The sequence below is a fragment of the Cynocephalus volans genome, chromosome 5 (genome assembly GCF_027409185.1).
Source record: "Cynocephalus volans isolate mCynVol1 chromosome 5, mCynVol1.pri, whole genome shotgun sequence".
NCBI classification, from domain to species: domain Eukaryota; kingdom Metazoa; phylum Chordata; class Mammalia; order Dermoptera; family Cynocephalidae; genus Cynocephalus; species Cynocephalus volans.
The window spans coordinates 58,183,835-58,209,532 of NC_084464.1; the positions used below are offsets into that span (position 1 = coordinate 58,183,835).

Genomic DNA, 25,698 nt, shown 5'->3' on the forward strand with positions numbered 1-25,698 from the left:
TCCTCACTGAATTATTGCCTTCCTTTAAGCTTCAGATAAATTCATACACTTACCTTGCCCACAGTAATTTATTTTCCTTTAAATTCTCAAGCATTTGACCCTTGCTACCTCACACTGTTAATTAATTTTATGTGTTCATGTCCCATCTCTTAGAATGTAAAGTTCCTGAGAATTTGGACTGTATTTTAACTTTTTTTTGGGGGGGGGGGTTGCATGGTAGGGGACAGTGAACAGAATACCCAATAAATATTTGCTGACTGAGAAAAGGCACACCATGTTGCATGATTTCAGTACAACACAGTCAACATCTTGTTTAGCTGTGCATATTAAATTTTTTCCCCTCCTTTTTGGTCTCTGCTTGTAAGATGGACAATTCTCGTTATAAAATTACCATATGCAATCTTTTTAGAAGTAAAAAAAAGAATTAAAAGATGGCAAAAGCAGGACTACAGGAGATAGTGGGAATAAATACTTACAAGGCTGCTACCTTGTGCCAGACACCGTGCTCTACCTGTAGATTTCTTTCAGCAGACTCAAGAAACCGAAGTCCAGCCAGGGTAGTTAATTTATCCAAGGCTGAGTAAATGACTATGCTGAGTTTCAGAAACCCATGTCTGCCTGGTTCCAAAATGGCAAGGCAGTTTTTGTGTTGGATGACTGTGAGAATTAAATGACATAATTTCTTGAAAAAGCACTAGGCACAACAGTTGACGTTCAACAAATGTTGCTCAAACACATATCTGCCCAGGAATTGAGACTACTTAAACAGGAGAGCAAAAAAACTGGCTGAATTAATACTGTTTCTAGGAAAGGCTGATGTTTGATTACAACCATCCCATGCCCTCCTTCACACTGACGCTAGGTAAAATTCCTGACAATATTTCAAAACATGATGCCCATTTCTTTTGCCTGATAACAAAAATTACACTTTCAAAAGAGAAAAGAGATTTAGAAAGTTGTCTTCAGCTGACAAGAGACTAAGGATCCCAATCATTTATTTCTGTAAAACAGAATTTTTTTCGTGCCTATTTTTTTCCTGACGACGAAGAAATGCTTCTGATCTGTAAGGGGGGAGGACGAGCCGCAGCCTCTCTTCCTTCCGCACCCGCTCCATGCACCTGGACGCGGGCGGCGCGCGACCCCGGCCGTGACGTCACCGCACCTGGCACCAGCCGGGGTCCGGGGAGAGAGCCCTAACGCGGCGGGGGCGGGGCAGGGAGAACGAGGGCGTTCTCGCGAGATTTGCCTCTTTCCCGTCCCAGCTCCCCGCACCTTCCCGGCCTGTGTCCCTGTCTCCACCTCAGACTTCGGCGTCGCGTTCTAGAACGGCGGGCGCGTAAGGAGCAGCGTGGGGCGGGTTTGGAGGCTGGACTGACGCTCGGGGTTGGAGCCGAGGGCTGGGCGAACCCGCGGGTCCCACGGCCCTGTGGGAACGACGAGGGGTGGGAAAGCCGCCGTCTGGGCGGGCGGGGAAGGGCCCTCCTGCCGCCGTGGCTTCGGCGGAGGCCAGGCGTGAGAGCTGTTGCCGCCTCACGGGCCGCGCTGAAGCGGATGGAGGCCCCTCCTCTCCCCGCCTGAGCTCAGGAAGGACAAGCGCAGAGCAGCGGGCCCGCCTCCTGCCGCAGCAGTGGCCGCGCCCGCCACAGGAGGAGGAGCAGTGGGCGCCGGGTTTCTCCCCGCGGGCGCCCCCAGCATGGGTAAGAGACTCGGGGGAGCTTCCCGCCGCCCATCCCGACCCTCCCGATCCGGGGAGGCGATGGTGTCAGCCTTGCGATGCAACACCCAACCCTCTCCGCCCTGCCTTCCACCTTGCTCTTCTCTCGGAGAAATTGGTCGGAGGGCTCGCGGGTGCTTCGTCTTGCGCTTCCCCCTCCACCTGTTTTCCAGTTCGCTGGAAAGGTGCGGGAATGGGGGCGGGGGCGCCTGGCCACCTCTCCTCGCCCACTGCCCGGCTAAAATCTGCCCCGAGCTTCTCTCCCTCCCCTAGTCCCTTCTTTCCCTCTCCCTCCTTATCGGATCGGGGAGGGAGATCGAAAAACTTGACAAAGTAGCCTTTTTAACATTATTTTTTCTGCGAGGTTTTGTCTAGGTCTGTTTGGCTTTTAAAGATATATAGAGAGGGAGTCAGAAAAGGCAACTTTATTTTCTTGCCAAAACTTGCAGGGTATGCCTCGAGGATAGAGAAGCTTGAGTATTTTACTTCTGTTCTACCTAGGCAAGTGTGTTGGCACTTAAATATTAAATCTCCTTCTGAGGACTGGGTTGGGGTTTGATAGGATTTCAGTGTTGAACCCTTTGAGGAGTAATTTCCTGTTTGGACTTAGACTTCCTTGCTGGAGGAGAGAAAAGTACAAGGCCTTATATGTTATTTACTATGTGTTTTAAAGTTTTGTTTGGAGTTAAGGCAGAATGCGTTGCGGTCTGATTTGAAAAGAAGTTTCGTTAAGTGGTGTGACAATTCTTTTGGTAACAGAATTCGGTGTGGGCTAGGAACTAACTCCCTCCATCCCTTAAAAATTAAAAGTAATTTAAAAGAGAATAGCTTTTTATTTTTTGAAATCAAACTTGTGCCGCCATAAGGCAAAGCGTATTCTGTTAGAATAAACCAAAGTTTGGTTTTGTAGAGTAAATCAGGAGGACGCTATCACTTTTTGCACCTGAGAGTTGGTACTGCTTCATATCAACAAACCATTACCAAAATTAATAATACATGAAACTAACAGATGATTTAGAAGCAGGACAAATACAGAGTACTGCTGATGTGGCACCCTCTGCCCACACTTTGTTTTGTGGGGGATACTTTGCGCGTAGTGTTTACAGACACTCGCCTAGCTATTCTTTGTTTTCTTAGACTTTCTAATTTTATGTTCCCCCACCTCCCTCCTGCTTTGAGGTCACTTTTACACAAAGTGCTCTTGAACTCAGAAACAGTAAAACAAAACGTTTGCTATTTGGAACTTTCAAATGAATTCCTTTCTAATTGATGAGTTGAGCCTACAGGGTAATTGCTTATTTCTTTAGTATTAAGTTATAAAACTCCTTTAACTGCTTTGGATGAAAATTACACTAAAATTAAATATACGGTTCTTTTCTGTCTTGAATAGGATGCAGAATATGATTAAACCTCTTTTGATGATCTAGGGTCATCATTTGTGACTGTCGTTTACTGTGATCCTTTGAGAATCTATGTTTAATCCAATATTTGGTATTGTTGATCCGATGCTAAATAACATTTCTTTGCATCTTGAAGTTATTTAAAATAGGTCCTTTTTTTCTTCTGCTTTGCTCGTGGATGTGCTTTTAGTGTTCCCCTTCATCCTCCCTTTTGTTGTTTTTCTAGAAGTGTGGAAATCATTCATATAGGCCCTTAGCATGTGAGGTCGTCTATTGTGAAAAGTAAATGGATACCGATACTTGAACATTGGAATACCTGTTTTGATTGTCCAGAGGATTTTTCGTAGTGACTTTTTTACTTTGTTCTGGTTAGGTGAGTTGCCAGATAGTCTTGGTAAGTTTCGACGTTAGCATACTCTCAACTTGACTACTCAAAATGTGTTTTGAAGGTCTGTTACTTGGAGTATTTATAGCTAATTTTTGAAAAGTGTTTGTAAAACATTTCCATATGAATGTGTACTTTAAACTTAGTGGTCATGTAATCATATTAAAATTCTCAAGTTCATTTAAAGGGAGTTTCTTCTTTAAAATTCATTTGCTTGGTTTTCTTATCTGCTTTTATTTCTTGAGATATAAGATGCACTCTAAAATGTTTACATGATACTGTATCTGATTTGTCACAGAATGAAAAAAATCTTAAAAACTTAGTTTTGAGATAACTTAGATACCTTTTAAGTGGTGGTTTTACAACTAGAGAGTTAAGAGCATGGGCTCTGGATGGGAGGACTACCTGAGGTCAAATCCTGGCTCTTCTACCTACTCGCTGTGTGACTCAGCAAGTTACTTAACCTCTCTGTGCTTTAGTTTCTTTATAAATGGGAAAAAAGTATCAACCTCAGATTGTTAGGAGGAGTGAATGAGCTAATACTTGTAAAGTGCTTATTAGAACATTGCCAGCGTTGGTTATTTTTATTTTCAAATGATTTCCCTAATTCTTGTACCAACTTGAAAAAAACAATTCTCAATTTTTGACCTTTGTTAGAAGCAGGCTATTGTCTTTCAAGGACCGGTAGGATGAGGTGATTTTGTATTAATGTAGAAATTGAATTTTATGTAATATAATCTTACAGAAATTACATAGGAAGATACTTTTTTTCTTTACCGATCGACCATCTGAAATCCAAAATATTAAATGCTCCAAAATCCAAAACTTTTTCAGCACCAACATGACGCTTAAAGGAAATGCTCATTGGAGTGTAAGTATAATGCAGATATTCTAAAATCTGAAAACATCCGAAATCTGAAACACTTCTGGTCTCAAGCATTTCAGATAAGAAATACTCAACCACTCTTGGGTGTACTGTGAGAAAGTTCATTTTTAGTTGGTAATAAGTTTAGTTGCTTAGGACAAATTTTTAAGTGGTGTGAATACTAGTAGAGACTTATTTGAATTTTATGTTAAACTAATGTTTTTAGTTTCTACGTTTGTTAAATGTGAAAAAATGCTGATCATCAAGAAATATGAGGCATTCTGTGTGGAAGAATGTGGGGAGATCTTAGGGAGCTAGAGGGGCAGTACTTATTTTTCTTGTTCCAAAAATACAGATTTGCATTTTGGAGGAGAATAAGACAAAGTAAATGGCACAAAGTGTTACTATATGTGAATTTTTATTTTTGAAAAACTAAGCTGATTTTAAGAATTAAATTTCTGTAAATTTTAGATAAGGTTATGAACTTTTTAGTTTAAATTTATTTTATAAGCTTGCAGATATCACATCAATCATGAGATTGTTTTAACAGAAATTTTCAATTGGTTTAGATGATATATACACTTTTGTAGTAGAGTGATTTCATTATTTTACTTTGCACTGTTTGGAGAAAATCTTGATTCATACGGATAAGTAGTTGCAAATGGAAATTGCCTGCTGATGGCACCTTTCGGTTTCAGGATGTACTTTAATTAAACTAAGCCAGAGCACGAAAAAAGAATATTAGGAAATTTTTGTTTCAAAGTTGAATCACTGGCAAATCTATTAATTTTGCTCCTTAATTAGTAAGCATTCATATCATATTTTCCTTAGTGTTTCAAACTTAGAATAGTTTAAATTCCATAAAATCACATTAAGGGGGAAAATTCACATTCATAATATTTTATATTTTCCTATAGAAACATGCCTGAAGTATGTCATATACCTCTCTGAAAGAGGGATTTGCAAAGTAAAATGATGTCACATTAACTAAGAGCTAATTTTTAAGGCATTTTAGATAAAAAGTTATAAAACACAAAGTGTTGTTGGTGCATGCTATATTGCCAATCAAAAATCCCCCAATTTTTATCTATGCATAATCCAAATCTGTTGTTTTTTCCCCCTTCTCTGTCAAGTAATGTCTTCCCCTATTGTTAATTATATTTTGAGTATAACAAAAATGTTTAATATTCTAATGTGTATAAAGTAGTGTCTTGTCAAGGGCTTGAAGACAGGCAGAGAAAAGGGTGTATGATTCTTGATTTCGGTGGGAATAGGGCAGAGCTGCATACCTGTTTCCTAGGTAAACTGGTGAAGCAAGTTGTGAAAGATGTGAAAGTTTTCAGAGTTTCCATTCAGAAAAGAAAGAGTTACTAAAACCTAATATGATGTCATTGAAATTTAGGTATATTGGGTAATTGTGATGGAGTGTGACTTGCTTGTTATAGGATTTCATATCTGACTACTATACAGATTAAACACAAGCAGGATTTAGGGACCTAATAATCTCAGCAGTCAGGCAGTAAATCTTTGTAGATGGAGAAAGGGGCAGAACTTTAGTCTGGCTAATCTGGATGGAGGTCCATATATGCCTATGGTCAGCCTGTTAGCATCATGGATATGTGTAGCAAAATGTAGCGTGAAGAAAGATAGGTTGAGCAGGCCAATTTAGCATGAGAGTGGGCTGGGTGGTTCTTAGCAAGCACTAGATAGAGATTCAGACTGGCATCCTGGAGGAAAAGGGAGGAAATGGGGTCTGGCAGTCAGCTTTGAAGACCTAGCCATAGAGAAACGAAGTCAGATATACAAGGTAGGTATTTGTTTGCAGAAAGAAAAGTGAGCTTAGTTTTTGGAATTGTTTAGGATGAGCCAAGCAGTAATGCTGACGAGAAACTGAGCTCCTAAACTGTAGACTTTTTATATATTTTCTGTCCTGGGACTACATTAGTAGTGTACATTAGTAGCTGAATCTGTAAGTGTGATATCAGTGGTCCTGAATAACTGTGGGGTGAAATGGGGTCTCTGAGTGCTCGGATATTCCCTAGTCATAGTTTGGAAATCCTAGGGTTTTGATGTGCCTGCTTTTTCTTTGCTGTTGTCTCTTTTTCACTTGGTTTCCTTTCTTTCAGACCCAGTGCAAAGCAGATTACAAAATTTCAGCATACCCTTCCGTTTCAGAAAGTACACAATCCTTAAGGATGTTAAGTGCTTATAACTGCCAATATAATAAATGGATGAGTAGGGCATTAAGAAACTTGAAAGTAATATTACTTGTTGGTCCCTTGGTTTCATTGAAGTGAAAGGCTAGTTTATTAGACTTTTTTAAAAATTTTATTTTTGGTAGAGTGTACCTGTTCTTTTCAGTCTTCCCTCACACTCCCCCCAGCTTTCTTTAGAGGTTATGTTAGATGTTTAGACTACTTCACAGTAGAGACACTTATTACTTTTTTTTTTTTAGTGGCTAACTGGTATGGGGATGGAACCCTGGACCTTGGTATTATCAGCATCACACTCTAATCAACTGAATTAACTGGCCAGTCCTATTACCACTATTAAGCAGATAGAATTTTCTTCATCTTCTTAGGACTTTTCTGACCAAAGACCATGCTATAGTACTATCATTTTTGAATCAAACTTGGTTTTAGCCCCAAGTGAAGTAGTCATTTTCCTCTTGGGCTTCTAAATGTTTCCTTCTTTGTACTAAACTTCACATTACTGCTTTTTTGCTTTGTTTTGTTTTTTGTTTGTTTCCGAAGGTTTCAGATGCTTTGATGTTGTACTCTTTAACCTGATCATTTCCGTTTAACCTGATTCGATTTATCAAAAGTATATTTACTAGTTGTATGCACTTAAAGGAGCATTTACTCTAAGAAAAAACTTTGCTTCTAAAAAATTTATTCTAGATTGATATCTGGCTAAAAGTGTTGATCTAGTGTCAGGTATGGTAGTGTTATGGACTCTTTCTTTCTCAGAGCCTATATATACCATATCGGTACTTTCCAGTGGCTCCAGTAAACTTGCATTTTATAATCTTTCAAATTTTGTGTAGCTTATTAAACTTGCCATCACAGTTCTGTTCTGTTTCTCAACTCATTTGCAAAATAGAGTACTAACAGGGTTTTAGTACTTATCAGTGTCACTTAGCTCAGGTTCCTTTTGATGATTCAATGTCTGAGGTAGTTTCAAAAGGGAGTGACTGTAGCATCTAATCACTAGGGGAGTCTAGTAGAAAAATACTTTTAAGTATGGTAATAGAAACAAACAGTTACCAAAAACATTAAGAGAAAGGTTCTGTCACAAAGTCACATCATCAAGGAAAGGAACTGCTGATAAATTAATCAAGAAATATTTGCCTTAATATGAGGAATGTGATTAAGGCCATGCTGGGTGCTAGGGGATTTAGGACAAATAAAAGTTTTGGTGCCTCAAGTAGTTTACAACAGTGTTAGGGATTGGGCATATTACTAGAATCACCTGGGGTTTTTTTTGTTTGTTTGTTTTTTTAATTTCCCATGACCCCTGGATTCTGATATAAATGGTCCTGCCTCTTTCTCCCTTCAGTTATTTATGGATGTCATAAATGTGTTGGGATGGCTTATAGTATTGAGATAGGAATAAGACTTCATTACAGAAATGAAACTTAACATGTGAATCCATTAGAAATTCAAACAAGAGGGGGTATGTAGTACTTTAAGGGGATATGTTCCAGTGTCACAAATATTAAAATGTAGTCAGAGAAGTGTAGGGACGATCAGAATATAGATTCCTGCTTTGGAAGGCAAATAGGGTTTATTCATTTCATTAGTTTGATCAGAGATGATATAGTGGGTACTTGGCAGTAGCCAAAGTATTTTTTTTCCTCTGCTCCAGGCAGTGGATCTTTAGAAAGAAGCAACCTTCACTTGAGCTGATCCCTTTGAGATCCCTTTCCCTGAAATATTAAAACTGTCTTATCCTTTAGGGTGTCCTATCAGTGGTTAGGTGTTGAGAAGGCCAGAAATGTACCTAACATCAAGACTGTCTTTATTAACTATAAGAGTGTCATTTGAATTTATCATGATTTTTGTAATAATCAAGTGCCAAATTTGTGATTATAAGTGTAGACGTTCATGTATTTCTGAAATTGAGATCATGTAGTCCTGGTTAAAGTAGAGTATGTTTTTAGGAAACATATTTAAAGTTGGTCTTACAAAAGCATACTGTTCTGCAGGGGTTTTCCACATTCTTTGTGTTAGAAACAACTTTTAGTTTATTTGGGAATGTATTCTCCTAAAATCAAAGTTTTGCATTAGGCTTTAATTAAAATTTCTGCTCTGCTGTAGCAGGTTGCATCCTGAGGAGTATTTTGCCTTGCTGTTTTGGTATGTGTGCGCATGTGTGTACGCCATATAAGATGAAGAGTCCATTTTTACTTACGTATTTGGCCACTCTTATCCAACACTTTTTAGGAAGCAGTTCAAAAAAATTACCTTAAATGATGAAAATAAATCTGTTAAAATTTCAGAGTGAGTGTCAAGTGGAAATATAAAGGCTATATTTCAAATTTCAAGGTAACTCCTTTTCCACAAAATTCTAAATTCTTATATTCTTTATATTCTTATATTTAATTGCAATAAATCATTGCTAATTAAATATATAATATCTTTTATATTATATCTTTTATATTAATAATCTTTTATATTTATATATAAAACCCAGTTGAACTTATGATTAGAACTTCATAGATTAAAGTCTAAATAAAAACTCCTTTGTTATTCTCTTAATTTCATGTGTAAATGACCTTACTTGTTCTGAGCTCATTGATGAGGCCAGAGATCACATCACTTATTTTATTATATTTAAAAAATTTGTTAACATTCTTAATGACTAGCAGTAAATTGGGAACTTGCTATGTGTTTACTAAGTCTGACTCGATAATACTTTAATTTGGAGTAATCGGGGAGAGAGGGCCAATCTAACAAATAATGCAAAGTTTAAATATATTGAAATATGTCCACCTAAACCAGAGTAAAAAAAATATTGCCCAGTGGAATTACTGTTTCAAATTGATGGATGAGGTCTAACCTGTTTTTTTTTTTTTTGAAATAAATTCTTTAATTCTATGTGGTTCTTAATTGAGGCTCTTACATCTGTTTAGTAGAGAATCAGTAATCTGGGATACTAAGCATCTTGTCAGGTGGGTCTGCTGATTCCCTACTCCATGTATGAAAATAAAGGGAAAGTTACCTGTTTTGCAAATGGGAGAATTTCTGTATGAGTCTCCAATTTGTCATGTTAAATTTAGGCATGAAGACTTATTTTTCTAGCTTTAAAAAGTTTGTTTAAAATAACTTAAAACAGTGTTGCTTGAACTGTAAAATTATACCATCTTTAAGGTGGGTGTCATGAAACAAGTATACATATATATATTCGTTGAGGCATACTAAGTTGTTAAATTACATATAAATTTTAAATTTTCTAGCAGCTACATTAAAAAATAAAAAAGAATAGGTGAAATTAATTTTAATATTTTAGATATGTTGAGTTAAAGAAAATGTGTTATTTCAACACATATTTAGTAAAAAGTGATTAATGAGATAGTTTACGTTTTTTTTCTGTCTTTGAAATCTGATATGTATTTTACACTTATGTAACACCTGAGTTGGACTAACCACATTTCAAGTGCTCAGTCTTTACCTGTGGCTGGTGGTTGACCAGCTGAACAGTGCAGTTTAAGAATGTAAACCATATAAGTTTGTTGTGAAGCTAATGAGCATATGTATGAAAATATTTTAAAGACATTATGCAATCTTATTAGATATTTAATTGGTGATGATTTATTGTAATTAAATATATTTTCTCATAAAAATGCTCATTTTAGTAGATTGCATATAATAGGCTTTATGTTTATTTTATTCTGTTTTCCACATAAAATGTGGTTTTTGGTACATGATCTGCTGGTGTATTAGAGGATTTGAAGTTTTTGAACAACATTTAGACTGTGATTTGGAAGTATAATTTGGTCTTAGTAATAAGAGAGCTGTTCTTTCAGTTTATAATGCTTGTGTAACTTCAGAAATAACTAAGATTTGAGTGGCATTTCACAAATAAATGAATGCTGTTGGTGAAGACCTGAAAAGGAAAACACAAAAATAATTTTTAGAGATGTAACAAGTTCCCCAAAATGACATGGGGTAAACATTTCACAGGCCTGTCAATTTTAAACATTTAAACTTTTTCGTGGACCTTTGTGATGGAATTGTTCTGTGAAAAGGGTCTATGATCTTCATGGGATTTCAGGTGAGTTCTGTGATCTGAAAATATTTCAGAAGGACTGTTAAATGCATTGTCTTTCATTTAATTCTCACAACAAATCTATACATTTTGGGGTACTGTTGTTACTTTCATTTTATAGATTAGGAAACAAGCACAGTAGTAGTAGTTAATTCAAGGCCATGGTTTGAACCCAGGCAATCCTATTCCATTGCTTGTATTCTTAACCACTATAAAATGTGGAACAAACGGCTAATTCTTCCTCTGGGAATTGTCATTTGGGTTACAGATAACAGGCATTCTTGATCTTCCTTTTTTTTAGCCATTCTGTCATCCAGATTGTAATTTACTTTGTAATTTCCTTATTACACTTACTATTTATTTCTGATTGTCCCTGTCAGAATATAAACTCCTGGAGTGAAGAGACCTTTTTTCCTTAGGTGTATCCCAAGCACCTAGAACAAGTGCCTTCCGGTAGCAGCAACTCAAATATTTGTGGAATGAAGATTGAGTATGATTATACTTGTGCTATACTATTAGACAGGAAAACTAAATTCATTGAAAATCAGAGTTAACAACCTGAATTAGAATTTAAAATTTTACACTTGATCTTAGCTAAAAGGCCAAGAAGCGGTAGAATTTAAAATTGTAGCCAACATATTTGTCATTTCAGTGCTACAAATACGTACTATATGTCAGACACTGTGCTGGGGCACAGATGAGTAAAAAATGATTCCCTGCTCTCAATCTTGGCCTATAATGTTTTTTTGGAAATTTGAATTTAATCCTTATTCTTTGATTATAAGAATTTAGGGGTTTTTTGTGTGTGTGTATTTTTGATAGACGCTTAAAAACATTATTCTTAAGTCTGTTGTTTTTATAGGTTCTTGTAGTTGTCTATATAACTTAATTATTTTTTAAAGTCTATTTAGAGAGCAAGTGAAATCTTTTATAGCAACTTCCCTTTTTTTGGTTAAGTTTAAAATTTCTTTTTAGCTGATATTTTGCTAATTATTAGCATTTAGGGAATGCTTACTATGCTGGCCATTGTATTGAATATGTAATCCCCGCAAGAGCGTTATGAGGTAAAACATTATTGTTCCCATTCTTCAGATTGAGGAGTTAAGTTAGAGAAATTGTTACTTGCTCAAGGTCAGAGACAGGATATGGAGAAGACAGGATCAAACTTGTATTGATCTGATTTTAAAGTGTGTTGTCTTAATTATTTCTTAAAACATTTTAGGAAAGGGACAGAATGTTGAGTTTAAAAAAGCCAAGTAATACGAATTGAAATGACTACCCTAATGTGTTTTTAAAATAAAGAAATTTAAGTATTTATCACCTAAAAAAGGTGGATTGGTATTACACATTGTTCTTGTGTTTGGGCAACTATTTTCTCTTAAGAAGTTTCTAACAAATTTTAACTGTCACACATCGATCTTTTGCTTCTGTATCCAACAGGTTTTCATAGGATTTTTTTTGGTGAGTTCTGTATAACTTTATGACGAACATTCATCTGGTATTTTTTGGTCTGTCCTGAAACATGCTTAAAACTAATTTCTAGTGTTTTCTCACAGTTAATAATGGGAGTAAGAGGAGGAATGAAGAATATTTGAATTTTTCAACTTACTTGCTCTTAGATGAATTTTGTATGTTGTTTTTAGGATTTATTTTAGAAGGAGGCATTAATCATATGTAGATGGTAACTGTTTTTAGTACTAACTCTTAAGTAATTAGTCTTTGGGAGATTAAAATCTTTTTTGTTTTTAAAATTTTTATTAAGGTTATTTTTGTGGATATCTGTCATCCATTGATCTAACTTAGTAATGTTAGAAGGAATGTAATACTGTGTAAAAATTTCCTTATATCAGATTTCCTTCTCTTTTCTCTTTGGATATGTGATAAGAGTATATGGTACTATGCAAACCTTTGAACAGTACTTGAGGTACAAAGTGGAAGAGTGAGTTTTCTGTGCAATTTGTTTACTACCTTAAGAAAGACTTAGATATACTTATCTCTGTTGAAAAACATGTAAAAAATGCTGCTTATCAGTTCTGTATTTAACAAGCCTGAGAAAATAAATGACAGAAATTCTAATATAGCTAAAAAAAACTTTAGGGATGATACTATTATATAACTAAAAGAAGTTTAGGGACCATACTGTGCTTTTCATCAGTATTTTGACTAATAGACCTGGTATCTAACTATAGAGGACTTAAATAATGAAATGTCATTGGTTAATGACATTAAGCAATGCTAATCAGTTTTGCATTTCTCCATTTATGGTAAAGAATAAATACTTAGTCCTGGAAATAAAAGCTTGGGTTTAAAACCTCATTCCTTTTACTGGGACGAGAGGGATGGGATTCATACAGTCAAATGCTAAATTTTATTATTGAATACTATTTTAGAATCTGTAAGGATCACGTCTATTTATATGATAAATTAGATTTTCCAAGATTGAACCTATCCCACGATAGACTCTGCTTGGTTTTGGTGACTAATTATCCAGTTAGAAGTTTGAATTCCCTTTACTGACATTTTTTTAGGACCATATCTATTTGAGAGAGTACATTTCTGGGTGTAATCTTTGGTCATTCAAATTATCATCATTCAAATTATTTCACATAATGATTATTTTAAACAGTGGAGCTTTGTAGGCTTGTTTTGTGTTTTATGGTAGTTTTTAAAAAATTAATCTTTAAAATAAACAGTCTACTTTTGGGAACTGTTTTTGAAGTGTTTTTAAGACTACTTCTGGATTTTTTTCCCCTGGATTATTGATCTGTTGATTTTTCTCTTGAGTAATTCAAATTTTTTTAAATAAAAACTTATCTATTTTATTCAGATGTTTAGGGTTTTAGCTTTTATAGCATATCCAAGAACCAGCCCAGTTTTATAGGTTCTCACATTTCTCTAGGCCTCTGAGTTTGGTCCAACTCTGTAGCATCTCTTTTTAGAATGTTGAATTGATCAACCTCTTTGGGCATTCTGTAGTCTCTTGTGGCTTAAATTTATTTTTCACTGATCATTGTGATAGGCTTCTTTCAGGTATTCAATCTTTTGAGATATGTATTGGAAGTGGGTTACTGAATGAACTAACCATACAAGTGCAGTATTGCTGTTGGAGGTAGCTTAGAATTGATCAGTTAAGTAAACATAGTTTCAGTATTTGGCATTAGAGAGGATGGCTACTCATATATTGGCAAAAATATCCCCGAATAGGATGGATGAAATTTATTTGGAGGATCTGGTTTACTGACTTCAGGAGGATATGGTTCATTTAGCTCTAATAAATGAGAAGTTTGTGTTTTTAAATGTAGTTGCTAATCTAAAAAAAATTAAAAATGGAATGCTGCTTTAATGTGTATGAGAGTAACTTTTACAACAAGCTAATTTTTTTAAAGAGTAGGTTAATTTTACTGGAAAAACATATACTATTTTGAAATGACATTTGGACTTCTGAGTAGAGATTTTGTTAAAATAAGGTAAATAAAATATATGAAAATCATCTAAGTATAATTTTCCAGTTCTGAATCATCAGAAGTATCTTTATTTTTTTCCCTCTTTTTAAGAATATTTTCTCTGGTATGGAGAGTTTATGGTTTGTAGTTATTTTCTTTCTGCACGTTTAAGATACTAATCTGTTGCCTTCTGGCTTCCAATGTTGCTGCTGAGAAGTCAGCTATTAGTCTGTGTGTTGCTTCTTTGGTAGCCTGTTTTTTCTTAAGATATTTTTTTCCCTTGGACTTTTTGCGTTTTTATTATGTTGGGTTTGTAGATTTTTTTGTTTATTTGGAATTGCTAGGTCTTCTTGAGGCTATGGATAGATGGTTTTTAGCAGTTTGGTGAATTCATAGATATTAACTTTCCATATATTTGCTTTTTATTTTCTCTTTCTGGGACTCCAGTTAAACATGTTGGATTGTCTTAGTATATCTTCTGTGTCTCAAATGTTCATTTCTATATTTGCCATATTTTTGTCTCCCTTGGCTTCATTTTGGCTAGCTCCTGTTTACCTAGCAGCCCTTTCACTGCAGCTGTTTCTAATATACTTTTAAACTCATCCATGGAGTTCCTGTTTTTGGTTATTGTCTTTTTCAGGTCTATAATACCTATGTGGTGTCTTTTTCATATTTGCTACTGTCTCACTGTCTACAGTTTTCAGCTCTGTGTCAATTTTTCAAGCCGAACTTTTATAATTGTGAGTATAGTAAATATTATTTTAAAGTCTGTATTTGATGAGTCCACTATCTTAAGTTCATTGGAATGTTTCTATTGTTTTTTGTTTCTCTAGGTACTTGTTTATGATGTTTTGTTACTTCACATGCCTTGTTAGTTTTGCTTGTCTCTGGATGTTTGTAAATTAAAAAATAATCTTGACACAGTTTTAGGCCTAGGATATCTTCTCCCAGAGAGAATTTTGGTTACTTCTCTTTTGTCTTGGTTTCCTGAGTCAAATAAATAACATTAATAAGAGCTACTGTGTTTAGGTCCTATCCCAAATTACATGTGGTTTTTCAGAGGTACCACCCTTGATAGGTCCTGGACTCTGCTTTTATACCCTACCATGGCAAGTCTTAGCCTCTTAGTCATGTCTGTAAGACTGGCAGATACCTCCCAAAGCAAAAGAGGCACCAATATTGTGCTTACCTCTCTGAGTTCCAGTCCTCACCTGGATTTCATCTGGTGATATTACTGTATTTTTAGTTTTTAGATCTTTTTAAGGAGGTGATTTTCTTGTTTCATCCAGCTTTTTTATTGGCCTTTCTTGGGAAGGTTAGTTCAAATTATGTAGTGTTCTGTTACTTCAGGTCCTTTGATGGCTTGTTTTTAAATCTTTTTATCCCTGCAGATCACGTAATTGCTAAAATGTGATATCTCATTAATGCGGGTTGCTTTCTGCACACTTGAAAACTAAATTGATAATTAGCCAAAGTAATTAACTTAATTTCACTTTCTGTCTCAGTGGTAATAACAATTGAAATGAAAGATAGACAAAGGTTTGTATGCCCTTGCAGTGTTTTATACCCTATATATACACTGTGGAGTGTTTTTCAGGATGTACGTATTCTTTTTTCCCCAAATAGTGTATTTAGTCAACGTTTATTTTTATTTATTTATTTTTTATTTAATCAGTGAAACATAACTGTTTTAAATAGTGGAAAGGTTTTGTTTAATTTGCTTCGGAGTTTGCCAGTTTTCAACGGAAGAATGAGTTGTGTGAATTTCCGAAATTGGGAGGTTACTGATTCTTGAAATGATGGCCTGCTTGCTAATTGTATAGAAAACTCTTGAGTTAAATAGGATTTTATTTAAACAGTTGTAACTTTTGAGTAAATGGAGTTGTTACATACTGTCTGGTTAGTATCAGTGTTTTTAGTAACTTATTCTTTACCCAATTAATATGTTTATTGTAGAAAAGTGCTAAGGTAGGGATTATAGTTTACAAGACTGCTCCTCACTTCTGACACCAACTGCAGAGTTTGGGAATTTCTAAAACTGCCCTCACATCAGTCCTAAAAGGACGCAGGACTTACTAAAAGCTGTTATACTCTTGTTTACAGTTTATTAAAGCTAAAGAATGCATATTAAAATCAATCAAGGAAAGAGAAGCATAGGGCAGAGTCTAGGAGGGTTCCAAATGTGGGGCTTCCAGTTGTCCTGTCCTGTGGAGTCATACAAAACCTTAGCTCCTCCCGGCAACGATGTGTGACACCACACACCTCAACCTTGGTGTCTAGAGTTTTTGTTGAGGAGATACAGTTTGACTGCCTGCGTGGCTGACCTTTGGTCTCCAGCCCTGTGGAGGTAGAGTGATACTGGATGCTCTAAAGCCCCCAACTTAATTTAATAACGTGGTTAGACTCTCTGATGTAGTCCCCAGGTAAACAAAGGTCTCCAAGGAACACGAAGTCCCCAAGTAAACAAGGACACTCTTCCTAGAGATCACTTCCCAGGAGATGAGAGCAAGCTCCAGACTTCTCTTTTAGATAAGGTTAATTCTTTACTATACATGAAATAAAAAGGTGATAATAAATAATATCTCAGATTCCTTCAGGCTGACATAACCTCTAATTAATATTTTGAAGGTAGCTAGTTAAGTACTTTTCCATGCATATTTTTGTTTCTTTTCTTTTTTAGAAATGTATGTTGTTAGTTTACATATGTTTCTTAACCATTTTTTACTTAACATTTCATACCTAATTATGAATACATTTCTTTCTTCTTTTTTTTTTTTTTTTGAGTCAAGCAGTGAGAAGGGGAGAAGAGTAGAACAAGGAGCTGATTCTGTAACTGACTGTGAACAATTGATTGAGATAACTCACTGTCTTTGGACCAGCCTATGAATAAGTTTAAAAGAGCAAGAATTTAACCTTATTTACCATATGGTGTTTTCTCTAAGGGAAATAAAATAGATTTTCTTTGACTCAATGAACATATTAATTATAACACGTGCAGTCATTGTTATAAACATTTTTTTACCATAATATTAAACAAGCCACTTTAACATTTACTGCTTTAAAAAAATCTTATCAAAGTGTTCAGATCCCCATACCGGCCAGCCACCAAAAAAATAAAAATAAATAAATCTTATCAGAGTAATATTTGCACATGATATACAAATATAAAAAAAAAATTAAATGACTTAGGATGAGAAAAAGTATTTTCCTGCTTCGTTATTGTCTACTTCTACTTTCATTCTCCAGAGCAGAAGCCACTTTGAACTGTCTGAATCTTTTTGTTTTAATATTTTTTGCTTTTATGTTTTTAAATGTTTGTACTGCTGATTTTGATTTGATACTTTCACTTTTTAACCTTTTGATATGATAGGTAACGATTAGCTTACTTATTATAATGTAATATCCTTTCTACTGTTATCCCAACATAGTTCTATTTCCCTATTGGATACCTTACTAAAATTAAGAGTATGGAGATTTAGTATCCCTTATTTGAAATGTTTGGGACCAGAAGTGTTTTCAGTTTCTGATTTTTTTTTTTTAGATTTTGGAATATTTGCGTATACATAAGGAGTTATTTTGGGGGTGGGACCCAAGTCTAAACACAAAATACACTTATGTTTTGTATACGCCTTATACACATCCTTTGAAGGTAATTTTATACAGTATTTTTAATAGTTTTGTACATGAAATGGTTTGAGTACATTGAACCATCACAAAGCAAAGGAGTCAGTATCTCAGCCACCCATGTGGACAGTCTGTGGTTGCTTGGCATCACCATCATTCCTGACTCTGAATTTATATGCTGCTGCTATCATTTTCTTACACTTGTTCACTCATAAGTACTTAACGGTAAAAAATACGACATACCATCAATACAGTGGAAAAAATAATGTGTCAGTATAACGAACCAGCAGAGTGGCATCACCAGAATACCTGACACATTCCTAATCTGAAAATCTGAAATACAGAATGTATAGAATTTTCTACTTATGGCATCATGTCGGTGCTCAAAATGTTTTGGATTTTGGAACGTTTTGGATTTCAGGTTTCAGATTACGGATGCTCAACCTGTACTAACACCTTTATTTCTTCTTCCAGTAACTTATATAGTATTTGTGGACTTAGCCCTTTGTATGATGAAGCTAGACCTCTACTAGCTAGACCTTTTACTAACTCCCCTCTCCCAGTCCTTTTTAAGGATTATTACCCTTTGTAATAACTAGGCTGTTAACATTTACATTTTGTTCTACAATCATAATTTAGTCCTTTTTTCTGCTGTAAAATAATTTGATCATCAAAATTAATGTAATTAGTTTCTACATTATTATGACCATGTAGCATGTAGATTTTTTTTTTTTTTACTGTTAGCCAACTAGTATATGTGATGAGTATATTATCAACATTGTATAGCTCTTTGCCTTCCCGGGAGTTTGTTTTAATCATCAACAGTTTTTCTCTCTTCACTGTCTCTTTGAGTTCCAGATTTGTAAGACTAGTATAAAATTTCACAGTCTTTACCCCACTCCTCTTTGCTGTCAGATACCTCCTAGAGCTTTTGGTCTCCTGTTTAGTATAGACTGTTTTGTTCCTTTAGATTTGTTGCACCATTGCAATTTTAGCACTTATTTTCTTACTCTCCAGAATTGGCTCTGCTATTTCTTGGATAAATGTGTCTTCCTCTGTTGTGGTTTATATTTTTATTTTTGTTGGGTAACATCATATAATTTCATATGTGGGAGTCAGTTTTCTTTGTTGTTGCGTGTGTGAAAATATTATACTCTACGCTTGCTTGCTGATTTGGCAGAGTATGGAATATTTTTCTCCTCCTCCTAGAATCTGGTATTGCCAATAAGAAGTCTTCTAATACTATTCTCATTCTTTTGTAGATAAACTTTTATTTCCTCTCAGAGCTTTCTAGGATCTGTTTATTCTTGTGAAATTTCACCTAGATGAGAGTACTTTTTTATTTGTTCATTGTACTGAACTCTCTCAGACCTCCTTCTATCATTTAGCCTTGAATGATTTTCTTGTATTATTTCACAGTTAATTCTCCATTTTCTTTTCTCCTTTTTGAACTCCTGTTTATTGGATGTTGGATTGATTGCCTGTGTCTTTGCTTGCATGTTTTCTTTGTCTCTTTGTTTTGCCTTTTTTGGAAAATTTTCTTGGATTTGTTTTCACCTTTCCAAAAAAAATTAACAAGACATTTTGGAAGATGTACATTTTCACAATCTTTTTATTTTTTATTTTTTCATTTAGCATTTTGTTCTTTTATGAACTTTAACTACATTTTTTGAGGATATAATTTGTGTATGTTTTTAATTTTTTTTTTTTATTTTGAGATAATCACTAAATTTTACGAATGTTAGACATAGAGTACAAAGAATGTTTTTCCTGATGGATATCTTTCACCTGAGTATTTTAGTGTGTGTTTTCTATAAACCAGGACCTTTTCATAACATAATCACAATGCAACCATATAATTTAAGAATTCACATTGATGTATAATCTGTATCCACTCATGTTTTCTTATTTTATTCAGTGGGGTAATTCTGTTAATTTCATTATTTTGATACTGAAATTGTCCTGATTTGGCCAGTAGGAGCTCTTTTGATTAACTTCTTTGCTACTGATATCATTTCGTTTCTTTGAGAACTTCCTTGCTTTCTGATGTAACGCAATGTTCCAGGCTTATCTTGTACTTTTCCTGCCTACCCCTGGAACTAGCCATTTTCCCAAGATTCCTGGTTCTTTTTAGTAGAAATTGGTATTTATAAGATCTTAGCATTAAGTTTACTCGTTGCCATTGGGGTGTTGCTGGTTCCAGGGAGGGAGGGTGTGTGTGTTTATGTGTGCTATGTGAGTGAATATATGTGTGTGTATCTATATATAGATAAATATATACATATGTTTATATCTACATGTAATTTTCTGTCTTTATCTGTTTGTATATGTATTGAAAACAATAAATTCATGCGAAACTTCTCATTGTAATTCAATATCACAGGATTGAATCTAGCCTTTTCTTTTTACAAGTAACTGTTCTCGGACACAGAGAAACTTGGCCCTCATTATCCTTAATATATTGACTTACTTGATCAGTTCCCCTGGTTGTAACCAATCTCTCATCACTGTTGTCACTTCCCATCTTTGCTCAGACACCCTCTTTTGCTTGAGTTCTGACTGCTCATCTTATGAGCAGTTTTTCAGTTTATCATGGTCTTTCATGATAAACTATTGTCTGCTCATATTTGAGAATAAATAAGTAAAAAGCTGATTGGGAACTCCATTTATGTGGATAGGACTTAACAGTTTAATTTTGGAATTGGCAGGTCAGGAGCTGCCCATTTCTGGAGGGGACCTCTAAATTTCTCAATAGTCATTGAAACCAGCATTCATCCATAGTAGCTGTACTATGTGATCATTTCCCCAAACTTGTTTTTTTAAATTTTTCTTTTGGGGGGGGGGATATATTAAACCCTTTAGTTTTTTGCCTTGGGAGAAAAATGCCTGGCTACTTACCATCTTGTCTTATTAAGTTGTTGGGTTGATAACTGGTGTCAGCCTTCCGTGTAGAGACTGAATAATTTACCTATGTTCATCTTTGCATTTCATGTCAGCCCACCTTTTCTGAATTTCTGGCCTTTCTGGAATTCTGGAGCAGTTTGGTATCTCATTTATAGCTCCCTTAATTCTCTAGGCTTCCTGTTCCTGGCTTTATCAGCTATCACTTGCAGAATTCGTTTAAATTTCTCACCAGCTCCCTTACCGTGTTGGGATGTTTTCAGCTGCAAAAACAATCCTCTCTATTTACGTAAAAGGTAAGAAAAAAACCACTTCATGTAATGAAAAATCTAAAAGTATTATAGTTCTGGGGTTGGTTAATTTAGCAGTTTTATGATTCCTGCAAAGATTCAGTTCATTTTCATCTTTCTTATCTTTCATCTTAATCATGTCTTCTGTTTTTCTTGTCTCAAACAGTCATAATATTTTTGAGCATCCCATCTTCATTAAAGAATGTCTGAAGTCTGCAGGAGGACATTCTCCCTTTGTGTTTTTTTTTAAGGTCAAATAAAACCTTTTCAGAAGGAAGGTCAGAATCCATCTGCTCTGTGCCTATTTGAAAACCAGTCATTGTATGTGTGTAATTGTATATGGTTAGAATTACCGTAAATGGACTGTTTCTAGACCTTTGACTCTTTGACCAGCAGCATTGTATATCCTGGTACCTACTCATCAGCATCTGCATTTAAACAAGATTCCCCATATGACTTGATTGTGCTTGGTACTTGGGAGGTACTGGTCTAGATTAGTCAAGATTTAACCCTGTGGGGCTGGGAGAACCCTCACTTGAAAAGTACAGGGTTCTAAAATATCTGAATAAAATCAAGGTTCTCTGAGAAAGAAAGGAGTGGGGAGAGCAGTATGTGAAGGGATGTTGGTGTGATGACAATGTCTATACTCCCCTTTTTTGCTTTTTGGTTGCAGTTTTGTGTGTGTGTATTTTCTGTTTTCCTATAGTTCTTGTAGGGGGAAGATGGATGGGCATATGGCTAGTCTGCTGTCTTGAATAGGAAGTCTTTTATTGCTTTTCATTTATGAACCCCACAAATTATTGATGCACATATGCACATATGATGTTGTATCCAATATTTAGGGAGATAAAATAGATACTTACTAATCATCATTTCAGGGTACGTTTGTTAGCTATTGTTCCATAACGATAATGACACAGATTTAGCAGCTTAAAACAATACACATTTATTATCTCATCATTTCTGTGGTTTAAGAGTCTGGGCATGGCTGGTTGGGTCCTCTGCAGGGATGCAATGAAGGTTTTGGCCAGGCTTGGGTTCTCATCTGGGGCTCAGCTTGGGAAGGATCTGCTTTCAGGCTCATGTGGTTGTTGGCATTATTCAGTTCCTTTTGGGTTGTTGGACTGAGGACCTTAATTTCTTGCTGGCTGTCATCTAGAGACCTCTCAGTTGCTTGCTTGTGTCCCTTTCTATAGGGCAGTTTACAATATAGCAGCTTGCATTTTCAAAGCTTGCAAGAGAAGTGAGTTTCCTAGCAAGATGGGCATTACAGTGCTATGTAATCACATACAGTCCATTATTTTTGGTGTATTTTATTGGTTAGAAGTCACTCACAGGTTATATCCACACTGAAGGAGAGGGAATTATACAAGGATGTGAATACCAGAAGGTGGGGATCCTGGGGTTCACCTCAGGTCTGTCTGCCACAAGGGGTATATATCTGACTTAGAATATCTGATGGCATGAATTATGTATTGTATTTCCTTTGAGGATCACATTTAAAAGCTGTCCTGTGCTCTGTACTAAGGTAATCAAGAAATTTGCTGATGTAGCCAAATATTTAAAGTAATTGAGACAAACCTTGATGATGTCTTTGTAGTATTATTGTTGTGAAACAGATTTCTTAAGTTTCTTAGTATGGTTTATAGTATTTCACAACTTAGTTTTCAGACATTTATTTATTTTTTCCCTTTTTTTAGTTGACTATATTGTGGAGTATGACTATGATGCTATACATGATGATGAATTAACCATTCGAGTTGGGGAAATCATCAGGAATGTGAAAAAACTACAGGAGGAAGGATGGCTAGAAGGAGAACTAAATGGGAGAAGAGGAATGTTTCCTGATAATTTTGTTAAGGTCAGTATTTTGAGTTACATTTGTACCTGTTGCTTCATAGAATTTTATCTTTAAATGTTAAGAATATGTATATTTTTAAAATTAAAATGTTCTAAGTAAATCTTTACTGTGTAGAATTTAAGAAAAGAGAAGTCCAAGTACTTCTAAAATGGATATCATTTTTACTTTGTGTCCTACTGGGTAATAACTGTATGTATGTGTACATGTGCACATACGTGTGTGCTTGTATACATTTGTATGTGTGTACCTATTTACTTATCTTTTTAAAATAAATAATAGTTTGCATTTGGGTGGCACTCTGTCGTTTATAAAGTAGCTTTGCAGTATACATTCTCATTTGAACCTATAGTACTTTTGTGAAGTAAGTAGGGCAGGTAATACCCCGTTTTACCTCCTTTTAAATATGGTGACATTTGTACTGAGAGGCTAAACGATTTAACCATTGTCAGATAGCTAATAAGACAGAATCTGAACTGAAGTCTGGGATAGTTACCTCACACGTCTTCTCATCGTATATTGTTACTTTTCCAGCCCCTTTGAGAATGTATTAGATCACACTTTTTGAGTTTCAGTATTGCAGCAATTACTTTCAACTATCAAACATTCCTTTTTCAGTAAATATTCTAGTCATCTCTGCCAGAAAACAAGCTTCAAGACTCTTATATCTGTTATAAACTAATAAAATTCTCAGTGGTGTAGAGAAGGAAAAAAAGAAAAAAAGTAAAGAATATCTTTATATCTTTATATTTTAATTGTCTTGTTTTCTATATATTAGATTTCTTACATCCAGCTTTATCTTCTGTCCTTATTATAGTATGATAACGAGATCTTCTGGGAAGGCAAGAGTGTGTCTCATTTGCTTTTCCAACTTGCACGGTAGTAGTTAGCAGAATATTTGCACAGCATGGACGCTTAGTTAGTATTTGTTCCCTGAATAAATTTGTGTTTATTTTAGTTGTGGGAAAGGAAAAATTAAACTGCTTCCTCAAATTGCAGTTGTATGGAAGCAAAATTTTTTCTTCAAAACTAAACTCAAGAAACTTCAGAAAAAGGCATTTGACATCAGGGAATTTCAAAGACTAAAAATGGGATGGGAATATGTGGGAAAAAAAAATAAAAATATAAAGATAACAAAATGAAACGGCTTGAAATGCACAGTTGTTTCAAGGTGACTTTGTAAAATGGAATTCATTCATGTTCTTCCACTGCCTGGATCTCTAGAAATTCTGCTGAAAAAGAAGGTTTTATTTTACAAGTTAAGGAAATTAGATGGCTCACTTTCAGAATAGACTAGCTTATTACATTGTGGTACCAAATATCAAAATCTCGGTGGTGGCATACACAATGAAAGAGTGTATCCTTTCATGCAAAGGTTGTTGTGGTCCAGCTAGCCAACTCTCTGGGCTGCTTTTCATGTGGTGGTGGCACAACCTTCTAGGCTGCTTTGATCTTGTGGCAAGTCCATAACAACTGTACTTCTGTGATGTTGAGGTAGGACAAGAGAGCATGGAGTCACACATCTGGTTTTAATTGCTTCCCTGAGGAAGTGATACATATTACTTTTGCTTGTATTTCATTGGCCAAAGAAATGATGTGGTCCTGCCCATCAAAGGAGCATGAAAATATGATCTTCCTCTGTGTCCAAAAAGACAGTAGAACTGGAAACACTAATGAGCATTAGTAATGAATGTCTGCCACACCAGGTAATGCCTTGACTGTGTAATGGATGCTATACTTGATATTATGGCCTCTGGTTTGAGAGAAGATCCTGAATTGGTTAGAATACAGCCGTGAAACTGGAACAGAAAGTGTTATATAGAGAGATGATACCAGATGAAAGAAATTTTCCCATTTATCTATTTTCTGTTTTTTCCAGTGTGAGGGAGAAATGATATTTTAATTTGCTTATTAAAAGTTAGGAAGCAGAATGGACAGAGGAGGCTGAGATTTTGAGTTGCAGAGGAATTGAGATTTAAATAGCAAAGTCATGTACAATTAACTGTGTTCTTTATTTAACTTAGATCAACAGTGTATGATTTTATATTTAGTGTAGTGCTTTAGGTTTATCAGTTCTGTAGTTTTTGACATGAGCTAGTATTAGTTGTCAAATCTGGTTTATTTTTCTTTAGCATCTTTTTTATTTTAAAAGATGCAGACAGTGTGGTATATGGTTTTTAAATAAATTTTTTTAATTGAATCATTGTACATACTCATGGTGGTGTACAGAGTTGTATTTCGATACATGTATTCAATACAGTGTGTGATGATCCAAGTTTAGGTATTTAGACTCTGGAGTTTGGCAGACCTGTGTCTCCTTGGTCAAGTTATTTAAGATTTCTTAGTTTTTTTGTTAGCCACTCCCCAAATCTGCTGAAAAGAGGGCTATTAGTATTATCCCATAGTATTACTATGAGTATTAAATGAGATGGTGCAGTAAGTGCTTAGTAGTAGTATATAGTGCCTGGTGTATACTTAAATGCTTACTAAGTTGAGTGAGTTGTGATCAGCATTTTGCAAAAATAAAATGGATTGGGATGAAGTTGAATAGAAAATGTAAGTTCATCCCCAGGTGGTGTGAATAAGTATTGTTTTGTAAAACATTTTGTATTAGGTGTGTATTGGAGGAGGTTCTAAGTATGTGTGCTTGAGTGTGTTTGTATGTGCATATATACTAGGGTTGTTACAAAGTCCTCCCCCTTCTTTATTCTGAGGAAAATGGGATAATTAAAAGAGAACAGTGAAAAGATGAAATTTGAATTTTTTTAAAAAATCAAGTTTATTGAGGTATAACTTATGGACAATTAAATATACTCATTTTAAGTGTATTGTTCTGTGAGTTTTGACCTGTGCAACTACCATGACACCAAGATATTAGAACAGTCATTATCTGTAAGCGTTTGTGATCCACTGCAGACCCTCCCTCCACACCCCCTACTCTCCCTTTC

The 25,698-nt window shown here is 35.2% G+C and overlaps 1 protein-coding gene across 1 annotated transcript in view; it reads left to right on the top strand.

Annotated features, from left to right (window-relative positions):
* The first annotated feature begins 1,265 nt into the window (after positions 1-1,265).
* Positions 1,266-25,698, top strand: part of CD2AP (CD2 associated protein) — a 121,849-nt gene continuing 97,416 nt past the window's right edge. Inside the window, exons 1-2 of the mRNA XM_063097193.1 lie at positions 1,266-1,697; positions 22,593-22,753. Of these exons, the coding sequence (XP_062953263.1) occupies positions 1,694-1,697; positions 22,593-22,753 (165 nt within the window). The 5' untranslated portion in view covers positions 1,266-1,693. The remainder of the gene's footprint in view (positions 1,698-22,592; positions 22,754-25,698) is intronic.